We start from the raw sequence: 21,473 nt of genomic DNA on the forward strand, positions 1-21,473 counted from the left end.
TTTAATTTATTTCAAATTTTTTACTAAGCACCGGCCACATATATTGTTATATGAATTGAATTTGTAGTTATATCAATTAAATAGAGACGGTATCACGGGAAATTAAAATTCCAGATTGATTTAAACAAACATCTCCCTCACCCAACCGACAAAGGCATGAGGATAGCTTGTAGCTCATCCGACAAGGTATCGATTTTCGGACGAGATTTTTAATGATGGTCTTTCTCTCGTTTCTGAACAAATACGTAAACAACAAGTAGATGCAAGGATTTTCCTTTCTCCGGAAGATGAAATTGCTCGTATAAAGTGTTATATGTTGCAGGCAATCGTCCCCAAGATACAACGACTTCAAGTCGAAACTTTGCAGCACTACAAAATCTCGAGAGAAGCGAACAAAGATATACAGTTAGGGGTGATCACGGTGCGGTTTTGCTTAAAAAATTCAAACCGAATTGCCATATGCGGTCGGTTAGTATTTTGAAAAATCAATCACGGTTTTAAATGAAAAATTAGCCTTACGGTTTTGAGCGGTTTCAAACGGTTGCGGTCGGTTTACGGTTTTTTTTAATGAAAAATATTAGAACATATATTTTAATTTATTTGAAAACAACAACAATATATTGTCTTCAAATATAAAATATAGTTCAAAACATATAAAGATCAAAATAGATAAAAACAATAATCAAGATTCAAAACTAAGTTAATAATTTAACAACACAACATAATCACAACAAAGACGACATTTACAATATTTTATCCTTTTTTTACTTTCAAATAAAATATTTTAGCAAAAGAAATAAATACTTTAATAAAAGGCTAATATGAAGAATAATTAAGAAAAATATAAGTTTTATTTGTAACAATAATAATTTTGAAGAGAGTTGCGATATAATGAATGATGACTTCTTTATTTGAATTGTTTACAATTATTATAATTTTAGGCTCAATATTATGGCAAGCGGTTTAAGCGGTGCGGTTTGGTGCGGTTCTTGGCAAAAAAAATAAACGAACCATGTATGCGGTGCGATTTATGATTAATATTTTTAATCGTTGTTTTCATAAAATATTATGAAAAACGGTGCGATGCAATTCGGTTCTGACGGTTCAGACGGTTAATAAAAAAATTTGATCACCTCTGTATACAGTAGCTTTCAAATATGAGACGAAAATAAGTGCAGCGACATGGCAAGAAGTAATGCAGCGAAAATGATCAGCCCCTTTGAAAACAGCTGATAAGGAATTATTTATAGATGATCACCGGTTGCGTAGAAGAGACATGTCATTACGGACCGGATGCGAGAAGCTGCGCGGCCGCGCGCCTTGTTCTATCTGATGGCTCCCAACTCAGCAACAAGCGCGCATCCGCGCGAGATGTGGCGCACCCGCGTGCCTAGCTCTGTCCAATGCATCATCTTGTGCGCACTGTAGCGCGTTCTTTGCTCGAGTGCTATCGACAAAATTTATTTTCCAAATAAATTTGGTCCAAAAAAATTAATATTTGTCAAAGACCGCACCAAACCAACCGGCCGCGCGCGTGATTGATCGAGACACAATCTATTAGGGTCTTCCCCTTCTAAAAACTTCTAATACCTCTTAGAACCCAAACTCTTAGTTCAACTTGGAGCTTATTAGGGAGACTTGATTTGGCTATTTTCTCAACGTGGGACAAGCCACATTTGACAGATCTCACATCTCTTCTTTTTTTTTTCAATCACCACTCCTTTCTCTTCTCTTCTTTTCTCTTCTTCATTTATACAACCATTTTCGGGACGAATATCATAAAAACCAGATTATTTCCCATCATAAAAAAAATAGATAATTCAAGATTGCATTATTTGAAATGGTACGTTTATGGGACCAGTTCCATGTTAGGTCGTCAAGGGCACATGAACTTGATTTGTCTTCGCCCTCAATCGAATTTGTGGTGCCTGCCAGACTTGATGAAAGCTTTTTCCCAGTTTCCTCCTGTCACTCTCCGAAACCGGAACACAGCATCGCCTATATTTCTTAAAAATAAACACTGGGTATATAGTTGTCTTAGTTGGGATAATTAATAGAGCAAAGTAGCAAACGGTCGAGCGATCATTGCAATTTACCCTGTATTTCTTTCCATTTACTCAATTTCACATGTCATTTTCCGCCTGATCATCAACAGGCCATTTTTTCAGTCGCTTTGTCTAGCTAAGGGAGTTCCTATTCCAATAAATTATGAATAAGTTCAGCATTGGTCAACTTGAATTCCATCATTTTTGCATATAAATCCCGTTTCTAAATCTTTGTCTCCAAAGACACCAAGTAAAATTAAAATTTAAGATCTTGATGTGATATAATATGTTAGGAAGCAATAATTGTTTGTTTATCGGCGTAAAAATTCATGGATGGCGGTTTTGCGATTTTTTTAAAGAAATTCAAACCGAGGTCTCATATGCGGTCGGTTAGTATATTAAAAAATTAATCGCGGTTTTATATGTAAAATTAGTCTTACGGTTTTGAGCGGTTTCAGACGGTTGTGATCGGTTTACGGTTTTTTTTTAATGAAATACATTATAACATATATTCTAATTTATTTGATAACAACAACAATATAGTGTACTTAAATGTAAAATATAGTTCAAATCGTACAAAGATAAAACAGTAATCAAAATTCTAAACTAAGTTAATAATTTAACAACACTTAGAACAAAAATTACATTCCCACTATTTTATCTTATTTTTTTTACTATCAAACTTCAAATAAAATATTGTAGTAAAATAAATAAATAGTCTAATAAAAGATTAATATGAATAATAATTATGAAGAAGATAAGTTTTATTTTTAAGATTAATAATTTTGAAAATAGTTGAGATATAATGAATGACGATTTCTTTAATTGAATACGTTGTTTACTAATTATTATAATCCTAGGCCAAATATTATAGTAAGTGTTTTTAGACGGTGTGGTTTGATGTGATTCTTGACCAAAAAAATAACCGAACTGTGTATGCGATGCGATTTAACGGTTTCTATAAAATATTAGGAAAAATGGTGATGTGCAATTCGATTCGGACAGTTCAGACGGTTAATAAAAAAATTTTGAACACCCCTGCATAAAATGTTTGGGAGAGTAATTGTTTCTATTAAAAGAATGGTCGAAACTTAACTGACATTAAAATTATAAAATTAAATTTTTTATTTTTTGGAAGATTAAATCCGGCAACTACGACTTGTAAAGTATATGGAAAAAACTTGTGTGAGACGATCTTACGGATCGTATTTTGTGATACGGAATCTCTTATTTGGGTCATCCATGAAAAAATATTACTTTTTTATGCTAAGAGTATTATTTCTTATTGTTAATATCGGTAATGTTGACTCGTCTCACACATAAAGATTTATGAGATCATCTCACAATACACCTACTCAAAATATATATACACCTTAAACTTTATTGACCTAGTTCAAGTGCTCTGTGTATTTCAAGTTCATTACTAGTTCAGGTTTAATGATATAAAAATCAAGAATTTACACAAGGTCTCTACTCTCTATTATAAAATATATAAATCTTTCACAATAAATAAATAAATAAATATTTAAGAGAGCATGGTTAGATTCCATTTTATGGGGCCAGCAACATGATAAGGTAAATGGATTTAATTTGTCCGTCACCGATTAAATGTGTGATGCATGATAGACTTGAGGATAAGCAGCCTCTTCACTGGATTCTGCGGCCGGTTCTATTTTCAAGGTAAGTTTAAAATTTTTGTAGCTGATTGCTGCTGCTCACGTAACATACCAACAAACCCGCCTACCAGTGCTAAGATACTTTGCTAATTCAAAAAAAAAAAAAAAAAATGACTTCCTATATTTTTGACGATGTTAAGAAACAGCCAAATAACATGCTCTCGATCATATGAAAAAATTTTACAACAAAAATCTCATGTTCTCGATCTCATATCAAAAGTAAAAATGTCGTTTGTAGTAATATCAGAGAAAAGAAAAGGCCAACGTTTGTGTAGTAAATCACACCTGATTTTGCAATGCACAATCACACGGATATGCTCGATCTCAAAAGAAGTGGGATTTCAACTTTCGGGAATCTCAGATCTAGTAGCTGAGGCAGTAACAGCATTGCCAGCAGCCACACCGCTGGTGCTCGATGAAATTGTATCAGGATTCAAGTCATCTGCACCTAGAGTGACTTCTGCATCATGGACAGGAGCCAAGGCTGTGATAGGGGAACTGGAGCCTGATATATGTTCAGAAGGTTGTTTCGGCCCATTTAAAGCATTGCAATGAGGACAGTAGTAAGTTATGTATGGAAAATCTTCCTTCCTTGCAAGCCCTGCAAATATTGATAAAATAATATGAATCCTTGCAACCACATGAGCATGATTTAGCCGATACTTGGTCTGGAGAAATCTCTTTACCATTGTGCATATGACAGTTTCCACAAATCAGTGCGTAAGATTGTGTTGGATCCTCTCCCACAAGCAATGCAGCTAATCGAGCAATCCAGCCTCCCTCGTTTGCATTCAAACCTGTTTGAGGATGATGCTCCACAACTAACGGGTGTTGCTCAGAAATGTCTGCACCCTCAATTTCTGCAATCATGGTCATTTGCTCTTCAGGATGGTTGGTGGATGCGCTTCCCATACTACTGGTTTTCAAGTGGGACGCCTTCCTATTTCGCAGTCCTGTAGTCCTTGCAACTTCCACATCATTGCTTTTTCCAGTAGGAACAGCATTGTGCTTAGCCTCTTCTTCCAAATGTACTTTCAGACCAGAATCCAAACCCAATTTAGATGCCAGTACAGTAGCCGCAGCTGCCTTAGCCGCTGGATCAGGGTCATACCTCTGCACTGAAGATTCCATATGAGAATCTAATGGATGTAATAATAATAGCCGGAACATAGAAGAAAAGTTTCATCAACCAACTCTTTCTAGCCCCTGTCATCTAACTATCATGTCTAGCTTGTTCCAGTGACAGTAAATAGAGAAGGGAAATACTGACTCAACAAGGCACAAACATATTAACATAAACTAGAACATAGCTTGTTTCACTCTACCTGTATTAGTTGTTGTGTAATGTAGTAATTTGTCTTCTCTTTAAGTTCATCTATTTTCGCTTGCCTTTCAGCACGAAGCTTTTCCAAAGTCATTTTGTCCTTTCGGTCACCTGTAAATGATAAAAAAAATTACTTTAAAAACTAGAGCAGTCAAATAAAGCATCTTCCCTCAAGATAGCATCGAAATGTTCTCAACATACATGAGGACTGATTACATGAATCACACAATAAACAAAAGCCGCTAATGGGCGGGTGAAAAACATGACGATTCCTCCGAGTCTTATGCCTACATATCCATATTGAAAACTCTAAAATGGGGTCCATAAATAATCTAGAGACTAGCAGAATTTAACTCGCACTGAACAAGAATCAAGTACTACGTGGTAGGAGAAAAGAAATGAATAAATAAAAAGGTCTGGAAACTGACTCCCAGTTCACCCCCCTTCCCATTTCAAAAGCCATCATCGAATTTGCTACACACTACATTACATCATAACAATATACAAGGCTGTTGGTGTATGTCTGTCGCAATGATATTCTGACATAAAATTAACAAATTCTGAGATAGGAAGATGACTGCAATTAACTCAACTAAATGGCAAGTTAGAAAGTCACCAATCAGACAACACTAACTGTGCCAATTTGAGATACAATCAACTTACAGAGATAATCGCACTTCCAAGTTGAAATTTCATAAAACTTGACTTTCACATGGTAGTTGAACTCGGACTCACAAGTTTAAACAACTTGAATTTTAGTTGTGAATTAACTCAGTGATAACTTTCAACAGTTGCATGTTCTGCAATCTTTGAGCTTAAAATCAACCTCAAAGGCATCTTCTGTTAATGCATTCACAAGAGTTCTGAAATCTTAAGTTCCATACATGATATAAAAGGATCAGACCAGTTAGTGATAGCATGTATTTGCTTACAAAACCTCAACATGATAGCAGTAACATACACATCCATGTATGGTTCTTCCCTAACCCCATTTGGTCTCTGCTTACATGTTCAAATTTCATTATCAGCATTCCACTTAAAACTGAATTTACAAGAAACCAACAGTCCAAAGGATTGCAAATATAAAAATGTATCTTCCAATTTTCTAATCAACCAAAACGACAAATACTTTGAAATTCGGATAGGATAGCAAAATAATTTTTTGACCTTGCAGATCCTATCAGATAAAGGCTATCTCAAGGAAGTTAAGGATTATGAAGCAGATCCTGGTTAAGAATGAATCACAAAAAAAAAAAAACACGTAATTTATTATAGTGTGCTGTGTGCAATTCCTTACACAAATTCATTACAAAGTGCATTAAAATGCTTACACATCCTTTTGCAGTTTCCAGGAACTGAATAAAGATAATGAGAAGCAATTTTTCACAACAAAATAGAGTATAAAATATAAAGAGCAATTGAAATGCTTACGCATTCTAGTGAAGCTTCTGATTGCTGAATAAGTAAGGGAAGATAATGCTGGAAGCAGAAACATGGGTAGGACTCTCAATGCCCTCAATTTCCAGTTCAAGTCTAACGATCTTGTGGTCATGATAGCATATACTACTGCAACAACCTGAAATTATGAAAACCTTTTTCTAAGCCATGAAATTAGAAAACAATAAAACTAAGTTACGAAGAGTGCAAGGATGAAAGAAAAATGTAGCAACTTTCATTTCCCACCCAACCATAATTAATAAAAACCCACAAGGTATGAGACTCCCTTTCCTAGTAGATATTTGGGAGATTCTTTTTATTTATAAATAAGGAGAGTTGAATTGAGAATCAATCCATGTTCTCCCTAACAAGCCTCAAGCAAAAGACATAAATCGTAAGGAGAGAAGATCCAACAAGAAAGTGAGCATTCTCGATATTGAGGATTCTCCAATCTATCGTTCCATAACAAGTTGCATAACAAAAGGAGACAGACAAGAAGGAAAATGTACAAGTTTCTACAAACAAAATTACATGAAGACAAATCTTAATTTGAAATTAGCTTATATAGATATCATTACATTCCAATAACATGTGTGTGTGGGGAAGAGCATAATGGTAGAAAAGTTCAACATTTTTCAATCTGTAAAAAATTATAATAATAAATTCAAGCAATTTAATGTAGCATGATTAATGAAGTATTTTGAAAAAAAGATGGCTCCAAGGACTCGCTGAAAGTATGACAGGGTAGAAAATGGTTCACCCTGAAAAGAATTTATTACAGCTCTCAAACTTCAGAAAAAGAAGGAGAAACAGCTAATATAACTAGCTAAAATCCAACAAACTCAGATAAAATAAACAATAACCAAAACCAGTACAGCCACCGTAGTTTTTTTGGAATAGGCATGGCTGTATTGGGTATTTTATTAATCAAAAATAGCTCACCAAATAAAAATTGGTTTGGCATTAATGCTAATGCAACTGAATCTCCTAGCTCATAAGTCAAAGCAGTATAATGAAGGCACTCTACCTCAAATAGTACAGAAAAGGCAATCAATTGCCTGGTCATTCTTCGCCAACTTTGAGACCGTCTTGTAATCCGGCCAAGCACGGCAGCCTCTTCCTTTGATATATGCTGCAATCTCTTTTCAAAGTCATCTCCATGTGCTCTAAAAAGCGCACCCCACAATCTTGACAGCACTCCTTTCTTCTCTTTCTTTGGTTTAATCTCAGTGTCTTTCGATGTGACAGCCTCCCCAACCTCTTTCTTAGATTCTTCAGCCATTTCCTGCTAATAAGTGAAGTTAGAACATCTCTGACATGATATAGGCAAACTTAAATCATTTCATTCATACTTCATGCCAGATTAGCAAATTCTCTCCAAATTATCAGAAATTTCAATTGTATGTTCTTCACTATTTGGTTAAATTTGTGATGATGGGACCAATTATCATTGAGCGGCAACGATTATAAAGAAAGCAATTGTGTTAACATTGCGAGGGAATGTCAATTATAAGAAAACAATTGTGGAGACGTTGTGATGGAATGTCAATTTAGCTGTTAACAACTGGCCTAAGATGATTACGGTTGCTTCACTAACATTGTTTTTACCACTTTTTTTTTCAAATTTTTCAATAAATCCTTTTGAATGAATGAGAAAATAGATCTAGTTTTGGCATTCTCAAGGTTCTAAATTCGTTAGGCGCTAATCGAACACTAGACTAGAACCTAGCGCCTAGGCCGCCCAGGCAGGGGACCAGGTGCTGCTAGGCGTGATAAAAAAATAGGAGAATTTTAGAAATTTTATTTATTAGATAAACCATTTTAGATACTCGGCATATTTGTAAGTCAATAGACTAAGCTCATTTGTAAGTTAGTGGGCCTGTCGGATTAACTGGCCCACAATTGATTATATATTAATATGTTATCTAACACTATATGAACCCATTTGTTTCTGATCGTTCTGGATCTAGCCTTTCTCCCATCGAAAAATCTTGAAAATTCCGGAAGAAATCTTGGAAATTCGGACGACCTCTACAGACGACCTCTACAGAAACAGTAACACCGGGTACAATCACTCTTACCCAGACTACTTCCCCAAACTACCAGCCTAAGGCCGCCTAGGCTGGCCGACTAGCACCTTTTCGGTGCGGTTGGCCAGGGCCTAGATTTAGGGAGAATTTTAGAACATTGGGCGTTCTGTGAGGTTTTCCAAAAGAGAGCACCAACTGATGTGATCCTAAGAACCGTAACAATACATTTCCCGTTTCAAGCTTGAGAATGCTCCATCAACAAGAGTTAGAGGAGCGAAACAAGACAGGACTAAACCGAAATATTCATTTCATATGCCAAATGATATTGAATATGTGCGTCTTTACTTGAAGGGAATCTTCTAGTAACTACCAGGTCCTCAAAGGTAAAAGCCAACTCTCCAGGCCCACCACAACTGCAATGAAGCCCTAACATTACTAAAAATGCATAAGGTGCCAAACGGAAGATGGAGCAATGACCTAACAGGAAAAAATCTAAGTTGCATCACGAATAGCAAATGAACCATGAATCAAACACTAAACAAATGCAAACATCCACCGTAAAACTCGTTTCCCAAAGAATACTCCTCCTCCTGTGAACAATTCAAACGCCTGATAGCTCCCACAAAACGAAAAAAAATAGAAAAACTAAATGATCTTAGAAAAACTGAACATTGTCTAAATCCACCAACACAAATCAGCAAAACGGAGATTCAATTCACTGTCACAATATGGGAAAAAAACATTAGATTCAAAATTTCAAACAGTACAAATCCGATCAGAGGAGACAGTAATTCGGTAAAAAGCTTAGATTGTCCATCGACACACGAATCATAGTAAATCTTAAACATGCCGAAATAATACGAATTATTCACCTCTGACGGATGATTTAACGCCGCCGAAGCAACTGCGTCGCTGAATTGGGGACACAAAACGAGAGAAAAATCCTCTTCCACACAATCGACCGATCCACAGATTCAAACACTGTAGAACTCTCGAGCCTTTTCGAATGTGAATGGTCGGGGAAATGAAAACAGGGGAACTTCACCATTTCCTCAGGAAAACCCACGCGTAATTTTTTTAAATAAAATTTTATTTAAAATAATACACAAATCAAATAAATTACTTATAAATTAGGGATAATTATTTGTCCCCAATTTATCGTATTTTCTCGATATTTATTTTTAAAAACTTATCTTTTATTGTACATAATTTTTCTCGATTTAATCGTTCCATTTAATCTGCACAATTTAAAAAAAAAAAACTAAGCATATGAGCTTACATATACATATGATCTTTGTATAAATTAAATTTTTATATACAATATTTTTTCGCCCCAAATTTTTTTAATCTAGATTTAGGAAATATAGTAAATTTATGAACTATGAAAATGATCTTTTATAAAAAAAAAATTGATAATTGATCAAAATAATCATTTAAGACTATTTTTAAATTTTATGGCATTTTATAACAAATTTTTTTTTCTAGATGCAGGTTGATATGGTTTGTGGTCGTACTATTATTCGGTTAATTGTGAGATGAGTCAACTTTGCTCATATTTATAATAATAATTAATACTTTTGGAATAAGAAATAATATTTTTTCATGCGTAACTCAAATAGAAGATTTGTCTTGCAAAATTGATTCGTGATACCGTCTCACAAAAATTTTTGTGACTATTAAAATGGTTGGTTTACACATCTTAATTATAAAATATTTAGCATTGAACTACATATAGATAAGGAACGTTAAGAACCATATAAAAATTAAATATGTAAGGACCTGGGCCTGCCCTTTTTGGGCTGGGCCAATGCTTCCCTCGTGACAACCCAAGTACTTTACTCACAGAACTCTCTATCCTTGGTAGTGGAGTCCATTCCTCTCCAGATTTCGATCCTAAGACCTTCAGGCTAACTACTCAGAGAACTATCCACCTCTTGCAGTGGAGTCCATGCCTACCCAGATTTCGATCCCAAGACCTCCAGGCTAAGTACTTGGATCCTTGTCTGTGCGTAAGGTACTTGGGCTGTCATGAGGGAAGCGTTGGCCCAGTCCAAGCAGACCAAAAAGGGGCAGTCCCATGTCCTTAAAAAAAAGGCGCAGCTCAATTGGTACCAACTTTCAAAGATCCAAGTACTTAGGCTGGAGATATTGGGATCGAAACCTGGGGATGCACGTATTCCATTGCCAGGGATGGAGAGTTCTGTGAGTAAGTGTCGCATGAGTTATCATGATGGCTGTGATTGCAGGATCCAAAAGAGGCAGGCTCATGGGACTTACAATAAAATTACTAGCTTAATTGGTATCAGTTTTCAAGGATCCAATTACTTAGCCCGGAGGTCTTCGGATTGAACCTTGGGGAGGCATGAACCCCACTACCAGGGGCGAAGAGTTATGTGAGTGCCAAGCAGGCTCGATAGGGGTAGTGAGCATGGCCCTTACAAAATACCATTATTTTTTCCCTGGTTTATTACCGTAAATAATCTTTTTTAACAAAAAAAATTTGAATTAAAATCAAGATTTTAGTTTCTAGAAATTAAATATTATCTAGAAATTTTATATTAGACCAATTCGTAATTGCAACCGTAAGTTGAATTATTCGGTAGGTCCGTAATTCATAATAAATTTCATCAACCTACACTTTAATTACGAAGGAAAAGTACCCTTAATTACATTCAATCAACCAAAGTCCAATTAAAATAGAAACTCAAGCACCAAAAAGTATTCAAGTTGATAGAGTAACTTCAAAACTGAGCTCAAATTGAGAGGAAGAGAACTTATTTGACCAGTGATTAAGAGTTCGATTTCTTTTACCCACACTTTCTCGAGTGAACTTGTCACACAATATTTGTTAAGTGTGATTTACCTGACTAGCATGATTTGTAGATTAATACATTAAATCATATATCTATTCAATACTCATTGTTGATTGTCCCACATCGGTTGGATAAATAACCTGAAAGTTGTATATATGGGCTTGGACAATCCTCGCCCCTTGAGCTAGCTTTTGGAGTTGAGTTAGGTCCAAGTGTCAATCTTAACATGGTATCAGAGCCATGTTCCACCGTTATGTGTTGGACTGCCTATAATTAGGCCACCCGTTCTGCCCACAATTGGGTCATTTGTAAACTTCACGCTCTTCATTCCTAGGCGTGAGAGGGGTGTGTTGATTGATGAAACATTGTAGTTTATACTTTTGTGTGGTGAGAAAATTTGAAAATAACAAAAATCATCCTAACATTGTTAGTTATCTTACATGTCACCTTTTTCATTTAAAAAATCAAAATATTTTTTTTTTCATCCAAAAAAATTGATAGGAATTTTCATATTTACTTTTTTTTACCTAATATTACGTATTACACATTATTGTAATTTTTAATGTTTTTATAATTATTTAAAAAAATTATAATTATTTAGATTAAATAGAAAATTGAAATGCTTGAAAATTTTGATTTCAGATTATTATTAAATTTGGTTGCACTTGATTTTATTATTGTTATAATAATGTCGATTATATTTTTATTATAATCAAATTAGAATATTAAAATCAAATTGTAAGGATATATTTTATATTGATTTATTTAATATTTTATTTAAATTTTAATAAAGAAATCTCAACGGTATATTTGATTGTGCTTTATTTAATATTTTTATTATAATTTTGACATATGAAATCGTAATGGTATTTTATTATTTTAATTTGATTATGTGTAATTTAATCGATATATTATCACGCACAAAAAAATTTGATAAATCTCAAGGGAGGTAAATGTAATTGACTTTTTTATTTTAGCTTGAATTAAACAAATTTATTGAATATTGTTTATTTAATATCAATTATCTCCTGTCAGAGCTTATATAGTGAGGATAAAACTTATTTACACAGATTAAATTCTACCAAAAAAAATATAGGGAAACAAAAAAGTTTTTTCTCTCCTATTTTGAAATATTAGACTGTTTTTTGCTTTATTTTTGTCTGAGTGGATTTTTAATGTGTATAATATAAGTATTATTCGTCAACGTGACTCACGTAGAAGAGCATCAGTGTCAAATAAGTAACATTCAATTAGTTTATCACCTTCCGACGAAAAAACAAAACAAAAAATTTAAGTTTTCGTGTAAAAATCTGACAAATTACTTAACTAAAATTCAATTTTCCAGAACAAAATATAAATCACGACAACTATCGCAACAACAACAGACGATTCGTCTCTTGCATTTTGGGAAACCCTAAAGGCATAAAGGGAATTAGATTAATTGTGATTCCTTTATTAGACAAGAACGAGACCAAAGAGCATGCCCTAACTATTTGTGGATAACATGACAAATAAACACATTTCCATGTCGTCACATCGCAGGAAACAACTAGTGATGAACCTCGTTTTGACGTCGAGTTTATCTTTTTCCAAATCATTGACGCCATATTCGTGCAAGTATATGCTTAATTGTGTGGTTATAATAATTAGAATTTCCAAGTAAAGAAGTTTGTTGGGTGCAATAATTGTCCATGCTTGATAGAGCGATCGAATCGTGGTGCTTGAACTGATGTGCAATTTAAAAGATTTGAGTTACACCATTACTACTAGCTATAGCTTTTGGTAAAGCGGCAAGCGCTCGGTCCTACAATTGGTATCAGAGTCAAGGTCACGGGTTCGATTCCTATTAATTGCAAGGAGTGCAATTATTGGGAGGGAGATTTTTGGGTGCAATAATTGTCTCTGCTTGGTAGAGCGATCGAATCGTGGTGCTTGAGCTGCTGTGCGGTTTAAAAGATTTGAGTTGCACCATTACTACTAGCTATAGCTTTTGTTAAAGCAGCAAGCGCTCGGTCCTACAAAGTCTATAGTACAGCAATAATGGTATACAAATAATTTTGGTATAAAATTGGGTTTGAAAGATGAGCTCAAATTATTGTGGGGTTTTCGAATGAGCTATCAATTCAAAAACAACCATTCAAATAAATTTATGCAACAACGGTTTGAAATTTCATCCACCATTGTAAGGTTTTCCGAGGAGAAATTTTGTAAAATAACTCGATGAGGTCGTTTTTTTAAATAAATAGTTGATCAAATTTAAGAAACAAAGTACCTTTTATCACGTGTTTAACGAAGATAACTAATTTATAGTTCGGTCTCACATGTATATCTCTAAAAAACATTGCTATTTAGCCTAAGAAACTTTTGGAAAATAGCACATGCAACATTAGTGGTGAAGATTGTTGATGTTGAGTGAGGTCTACCTTTTGTATTCGAGCTATAAATTACCTATAGATCCAATGGTTGTAAGTTAAGTCGGGTAAAATTGTGTTTGAATGGATGAATTTAAATGTCGTAAAAGGATATATAAATTCAAAATTCGGTTTATTTTTAATGTATTTGAAATGAATTATTAAGTAAAAATATCTAAATGAATATAGAGGTAAATCTTAAATCACCTTAGAGGTATTTAGATTGAAACATTCTTAAATCCAGAATTCAAACTTATTACATTTAGTTTGGATGTGTTTTTTAATTTCATGAAAAATATGAACTTCGAATTCTTATAAAAATGTAGTAGTCACTTGAAATTCATCCTCTAAATTCCTTTCTAAATGATAGTCGCTAATTTTAGTGACGATTTTAGGAAAAACTCTCTAAATAATTTATTTTATATTGTTTTTTAATGAAACTATAACATTTATAGTTTTTATAATTGATAAATTATTCATTTTTAATATTTAGAATTTTAATTATCGATATGTTTATTTTAAAAAAAATTATAATTCATTTGAATATTTATCAAACATAATTTAAGTAAACATTTCTCCAAAAAAATAACATCAAACTAATATATATCAAACTGAATCCGACTAATATTATATATAAAAAAATTCAAATCTGACCGATATATAAACTAAAATGTGCAATAAATATCATAAATAAAATATATGGTACATCGGTCTCGTCATCGTCGTGATCGTTATTATCATTACCATTTTCGCGTCCATCGTCATCGTCATCGTTGTGGCTCAAATCATGTGATGATACTTTATCATTACTCATCATCAGATTTTGAACATTATTAATTGGTACTTTTTTTTTGGCTTTTAAGAAAATTAATTTCAGCCACATTTGTAGATATTGTCTTCATTCAATAGCCCATTATTGGGTGGGAAATCATCCTCCTACACCTTGGATCTGAGTCATATTGCTAAGGGGAATAAAACCTCAATAATACTAAATGTATATACCAAAAATCAAAATAAAGATGAGATCAAATTTCATAAAACCTTGCTGAAAATTTGCTGTCTTGATATTAGTTGATGATTGTGATGTATTGAGACATCAATTTAAACATGAAAGGAATTTTCCACCCAAACCATCTGTAAAACATTTACAAGTTCATTCATGCCAAAGGAGACAAACTTTTCTTAAGGCTCAAGTTTATATAGAATTGCTTTGAAAAACTATTTATTTGAAAATTATTTTTACCATAATCATACGTAAGATCAAACGCCTGCTGCTCTACGAAAAGATATAGTTTTAATTGCTCTAATTTTGGGAAAATTCGTGTGTTAAAATGTCTCTATTTAGATTACGCAGAAATTTCTGTGAGACGGTTTGACGAGTGAATTTTGTAAGACAAATATTTTTGAGTGGATGATAATCTGGATAATAGAGACAAATTTAGCATATTGGGAAAACATATCATAGAGACGAGTTAATTCGGTCGTATAATTAATCTTATTTTTGAGTGGATGAAATGGTTTCTTTCCATTTGATCTCTAAATGTTCAATAAATCAATAACTTTTAAGAGACATAACTAGAGTAAGAAATTCACTACATAGATTTATATATATATATATATATATAGTTTCAACGTCATAAAAAAAATACTCTCAAAATTTTTGGGAATCATGAGTTTCCTACTTCCTTATATATAAATCATCTTTCATACTCGAAGCACGCTCAAATCCGAACCTCGTCTTTTTTGTCAAAAGTTTATACGGTGGATAAATTAAAGACTTCGTTAAACTTAATATTTTTATTATTTTCTTTCTCAGTTTGTACACAGAAATTAAAGATGGAGAGAGTTTTTCAAAATTAAACTTTCGCATCATTTTCTTCTGTGTTTGTGTTTGGTTAAAAATTAAGTTTAGAAAATATATATTGAAAGACTTGAATAACATTTTAAAGTGTATATATATTAATTAATATATACAAATAGTCCAGCATACCCTTTGGGTGTGTTTGGTACAAGTGATGAGATAAATAAATGATTGGTTATGATATAGATAACAAGATTGATATATTATTAATCAAACATTATGTGATACTGTTAAGATTGTTTGGTTCAACATTTTGAATATCTGATTAGCTTTTAAATATTAATAAATTTACTATTATACACTTGCTAAGTTTACTTATTTGTTGTACATATCTAGAAGCAATACATAATATTAGATAATAATAATAATAATAACAACGTTAATAATAAAGCTATTAATAATTTTTGAATTAATAAGTGTAAATATCATAAAATTAAATATAATAAAAATAAAAATATTATTGATAAGCATAACCAACATTAAAATTTAGTTTTTATTATTTTATTAAAATAAATACAAATAAATTATTTTTTCAAAATAAAAATATATCTTTATATTTTTTAAAGTTTAAATCAAATTAAATAATAATGATATATATTAAATATCAGGATCGACATCTAACGTACAACACTCTAAAATAAACTTTTTATTCAATAAATAACTTTAACACTTTAAGAAATAAGAGGATAAAAATATAATTTATTGAGTTTTGATATTGTATCCCACTTGATTTGTTAGATTAATAATCAAATAGTTATCCACGAAATTGGATCTTAAACTGGGTCAAAATGATTATTAAAATATTTTAAAATTTTAATCAAACATTGGATAAGTGTTAGACTATTAATCTATCCTTGTTTAATCCACTTCATTCTTTTAATTTATTATTCTTTTATTATAAATCTTTTATAATTTGTATGATCGAGAGTGATAATTATAGAACTCTAATCTTTTATACAAAACAACAGTATAAGCATAATGATAGTTATTATTTCTCGATGTCATTTAATTTCACGGACCACACTCCTAAATTATAGGTGAATAAATCGCATTTTGCATGGTAAAAAAACTATATATATAAAAAAGAGAACATGTTTACATCATATGTTGTTTTTTGTATGTGTTTACCGTTTTTTTAACAAAAAATTAATCAAGTTTGTTTAGTTTATTTTTGGGGTTTTATTTTGTATTTAAGAGTGAAAAAATCGATTGTGGGACAAGCATTGAGCTACAATATATAGGTTTTTGAATTATTAAATACCGAGAAATTAAATCGAGATAGATTTTCAAACCAAACGTAAGACATTTAAAATAAACCTTTGTAAAAACTAATTAAACAATTTGAAAATCATTTAAAATATATGCAAATTGAACGTGTAAAAATGTTTTAGTATTTTATCAAACACTTGATATGCAATATTGTTGGTATTTGAAGAACACAAAATGCTTAAAAAATGTATCTTAAAAAGTAACAATAATTAAATGCAATAAATAAATAGACACGAAATTGTTTATGAATGTTCGAAAATTAACAACTCATACGTCACTCATTCTTCCACCCATGAATGATGCACTAAAAGATTTTAATTTATACAAATCCTTTTGCAGACCAATTTCAACTTATGACTTATCAATCACCTAACTGGAATTCCTACAATATTCGATCGTAGGCCACAATATCATAATCCCCATAATGTTTAATGTCTTTTATAGAGACTACAAACATAATGTTTAATGTCTTTGTGTGAATACTTCTACTCAATTAAAATTTGAAGTTCAACTCTAATGTATATGTGTAAGTGATTGTGTGTGAGAATTTAAATATCTCAAATATATCATCGCATTTGTGTTTGTTCCATTCTAGCTAATTTCTTCGTATAGGCTATCCGTACTTTGAATCTCTTTCTATAACTTGTATTTGATCTTCAATATATTGTATTTATCACCTCCAATAATGATATAAACGTTAGATACGAGAATATGACCATTTGAAAATGTTGTGTACGGATTCTGACATTGCAATGGTCAAATTCGTATTTCTGGTCCGATCTACCATCAGATCAATCAGCTAGGGCTTGATCTGATCTGCTATCATATCATCTTGGTTTGATCTGGACCGATCTATTTGGTCTAGGCTTGAGCTACATCAAGTCAAGCTGATCAAGTCAATATGTTTTCTTTTGATTATAACTTTTGATTCATCAATTTCTGAACAAAGTAATGAACATGAAAATTATAGCTCTTACTCTTAACTTTTCATGAAATCAATAATAACTCAATTTCAAGTTCTTGTGAGAGAGATATGCTCGACAGACCAGATTATTAGCAATTTGGAATTTGTTTTTTATTCAGTGTAGAACCAACAATTTTATCATGGTTTATCAGCTTCTTCTAATCTGATTCAAATGGTTTATCAGCTTCTTCTAATCCGATTCAGACTTTGACTTGTGAAGATGATTTGTAGATCATTCTCTCATATTCCCAATGCATACTGAATCGTTCTATTTGAATAAAGGAGCTAAGAGGTATGACAAAACTACCAGAACAGTTCAGACTGAGCTGATTGTTGTTTATGTTTATGTCTGCTCAATATTGCGACTAATATTTTGCCTAGATAACGTCCGAAATAACTGAGCTATGTGAAATATGACTTGTGGAAAATTTGATTTTTTTTATCAAAAGTTTTGACGGCTGGTCATTTTCATCATCAAACTATGAGATAATATTAAAACACTTCAGCTAGCCAGAAACTAAATTGTGTTAAACTATATTTCACCAACTTTTCACTTCAAAATTGACAACTACCAACTGCACATTTAGTTAAATATGTTAGTCATACAATAACAAGTTTTGTTATCATAAAAATCAAGATTTTTTGCATTCCCTAACCCAACAAAGGTATTTTTTTATGTGGTGATATTTTGTGTGTGTGTTTGATTTATTACCGTAGTTTATAATCTTTATTTTGTTTTTCTACTAAGTCTTATGTGCTACAATCTCACCGATATATATATTTGTGATATGATTTAACACGATCATCTGTAATAAAAATTAATATTTTTGACATAAAAATAATAATTTTAACTCAACTCCAAATATATTACACAATATTTCTTCATAAAATAAATAACAAAAAATAATATTTTTGCAAGGAAGAATAATACTTTTGACATAAAAATATTTTACACTCAAATCAAAATATATTATACAATATTTATTCATAATATAATGTTAAACGAATGATATTTTTACTATAAAAAATATCACTTTAGATATAAAAAGTAAAACTTTTCATAGTTTATGTTGGGTCAGACATCTGGTTTAAAAAAGTGCTATTTGAAACTGTCTCACAAAAGATTTTGTATTTGTTTTTTGGTTTCCAGAAGACTAAGACAAAAAACAAACACAAAATCAAAGTTCACCAATAACGTGTCACTCATCTATTAGATGTATAATTTAGATATGATTCATCACATAAAATAAATGAACAACATATCATTGGTGAACCGGTAGATGGATAGCATATCAAATATATATATATCTGTGTATATGTATATATTGATGATAAATATATATATATATATATATATATATATTGATGATAATTAATTAATAATGATAGAGCTTATCAAAGCATCACAATTCACACACACATATAAAAAGTCATGGTAGACGTGCACTTACAGTTAAACACATGATAATTTTTTTCCAAGTGTAATAGAGAAAAAAAAAGTAATAAAAGAGGTGCAATTGGGTTCAATGGTACATTCGTGATTTATCATGTAAAATATAAGCATGAATGTAAAACCTAAATGTACACCCATAATTTTTCTTATAAAAAAAATCACAACAACTCTTGTGAAAATGTCTCACATGTCAGTTTTGTTAGACAGATCTCTAACCCGACTTATCTATAAAAAATATTAAAATTTTTATATAAAAAATTATTTTTAATTAATAAAGATAAGTGAATCCAATTTCAAAATCAAATGCAGATTCCAGTTGTCTGGAACTTGTTTCAATATCAAGACACCAACTTGGATCACAATATTTAATTCCTGCATTATTTGAGATTGAAAATTTGGAGACTGCTTCTTGAGTACTTTTTCACATGTGCTTTGTTTCTTTTGGTTTTGGACACAAAATTTTCTCGTAACATTATATTTAGCGTTCCGATATGGATTCTCCTTTTCTTTTCTTAATAATCAATAGACTTATAGGTGTCAATATTTTTCCTTACTTTTGACTTTTATGTATATATGATTTTGTTAAAGTAGGTCTCTTGTGAGACGGGTTAACCCACCAAAATTCATAATAAAAAATAATACTTTTAGCATAAAAAGTAATATTTTGTTACGTTGTGATCAAAAATATAATTTCAACAAATGAGTATCACTTTAACGGTTCATACAGAAATGAACATTTTTTTATAAATAACATAAGAAAACTATATATATATATATATATATTATTAAATAATTATGCACGCTGTTCTAAAAGTAATTTTGTGTGGACCATTCTCCATTCAAATAATCAAATGTCTAAAGAAGGCTGGGTTCAAAATTTGAAAGGTTTTTCTGTTTTAAATTTTTTCAATTATTTAGAATATGATTATTATATAATTACACTTTATTTTTTCGGAGATATTAGGACACATCTCACAGATCATGGCGATTGATAGCCTATCTATGTTTGTTAGGTCATTTCGATGCTACGTCAATCTTAATATCTCTGTAAATTCGAGATATATTTACCAAACAGATAAAGTTTGACATGTTTAATCTCGTCGTATATAACGAGACATCTCTCTCTTAAACACACACAATATATACAAAAAAATTTCGCACTTTCGATTTATTTCTTTTAACATTATATTTGTTAATTTCTTACTAAAGCATCAAAGTGGTTTTCCCGGAAGAGTTACCAGGTTCTCTCAACATTTGTTCATTGCTTTCAAGTGTGGTTGGATCGAGTATAGCGTCAAGATGGCTGTTGATTCACCCAACTTTAGTAAAATGATTGTTTAAAAATAGAGAGAGTTTTTTTTTTTTTTTTTTTTTTTTTTACCAACTTTGATTAACATAGGAATATAACTTTGTTTCCCTTTTCCATCTCATGTCGAGTCTTGGTACTATATGGATAGAGCCAGAGCAGCACCAATTGTCGCACGAGTGCGTCTGAATCGAGAAAAAATTATACAAATTAACCATCGTTGGTTAATTTGACCAATAAAAAAAAAAAAGTTGACTGAAATTATTTAACCAATTTTTTCGTTTTAATATTATATGGACAGAGCCAGAGCAACACCAATTGTCCTATGGCATAACTCGTGCTCGAGTGTCTAAATCAAGTAAATTCAAGGATTCTTGAACAAAAATAGTCAAATGCATTGTAATCACGGGTTAATTTACTCGACCAAAGATAGTAAAATGCATCATAATATAGTGTTTTTTTATATAAGAAAAAAAAAGAAGAAGAGAAATGGTATCAAACTTACCAAGATATATATATATATATATATATATATATATATATATATATAATCACAGATTTATTTACTTGACCAAATGGAGAAGCCATTCTTGACCAACCCTTTTTTTTAAAAAAAAAAAACAGATTGTTGACCATATTTTCATGATACATCGTATTTGTCCTAAATTCTTTCTTACCGTCCAAATAAAGTTAATTTAACTCTATAATTACAATTTTTTAAAAATATATATATATATATTTTTTAGATTTAATATTAAATTCTGATTGGGATTTGGCATTATTTTACTTCACTGATTAAAGTTTTCATGTCGGGATTAGGACCGCAAATTGTTTTTTACTTTTGACAAAAGGACAATAATACGACATAGTTTAAACAAGTGTCG

General features: G+C 31.5%; 1 protein-coding gene across 5 annotated transcripts; it reads right to left on the bottom strand.

The window, feature by feature from the left end:
• Nucleotides 1-3,856: 3,856 nt before the first annotated feature.
• Nucleotides 3,857-9,587, bottom strand: LOC142505492 (uncharacterized protein At2g24330-like). Of its 5 annotated transcripts, none has more exons than XM_075618480.1 (7): nt 9,385-9,579; nt 8,424-8,513; nt 7,510-7,767; nt 6,477-6,621; nt 5,047-5,156; nt 4,408-4,834; nt 3,857-4,322 (listed from the first exon to the last, which is right to left on the bottom strand). In XM_075618480.1, the coding sequence occupies exons 3-7, from the start codon at nt 7,762-7,764 to the stop codon at nt 4,063-4,065; spliced, it is 1,197 nt and encodes a 398-aa protein (XP_075474595.1). In that variant the 5' UTR covers nt 7,765-7,767; nt 8,424-8,513; nt 9,385-9,579; the 3' UTR covers nt 3,857-4,062. The 5 variants fall into 5 exon arrangements, with proteins under 5 accessions (XP_075474595.1, XP_075474592.1, XP_075474593.1 ...); XM_075618477.1 differs by having other exon boundaries at nt 8,413-8,513; XM_075618478.1 differs by lacking the exon at nt 8,424-8,513 and having other exon boundaries at nt 9,385-9,587.
• Between the last annotated feature and the right edge of the window lie 11,886 nt (nt 9,588-21,473).

Source organism: Primulina tabacum, chromosome 10 (genome assembly GCF_025594145.1).
Source record: "Primulina tabacum isolate GXHZ01 chromosome 10, ASM2559414v2, whole genome shotgun sequence".
Classification (NCBI taxonomy): domain Eukaryota; kingdom Viridiplantae; phylum Streptophyta; class Magnoliopsida; order Lamiales; family Gesneriaceae; genus Primulina; species Primulina tabacum.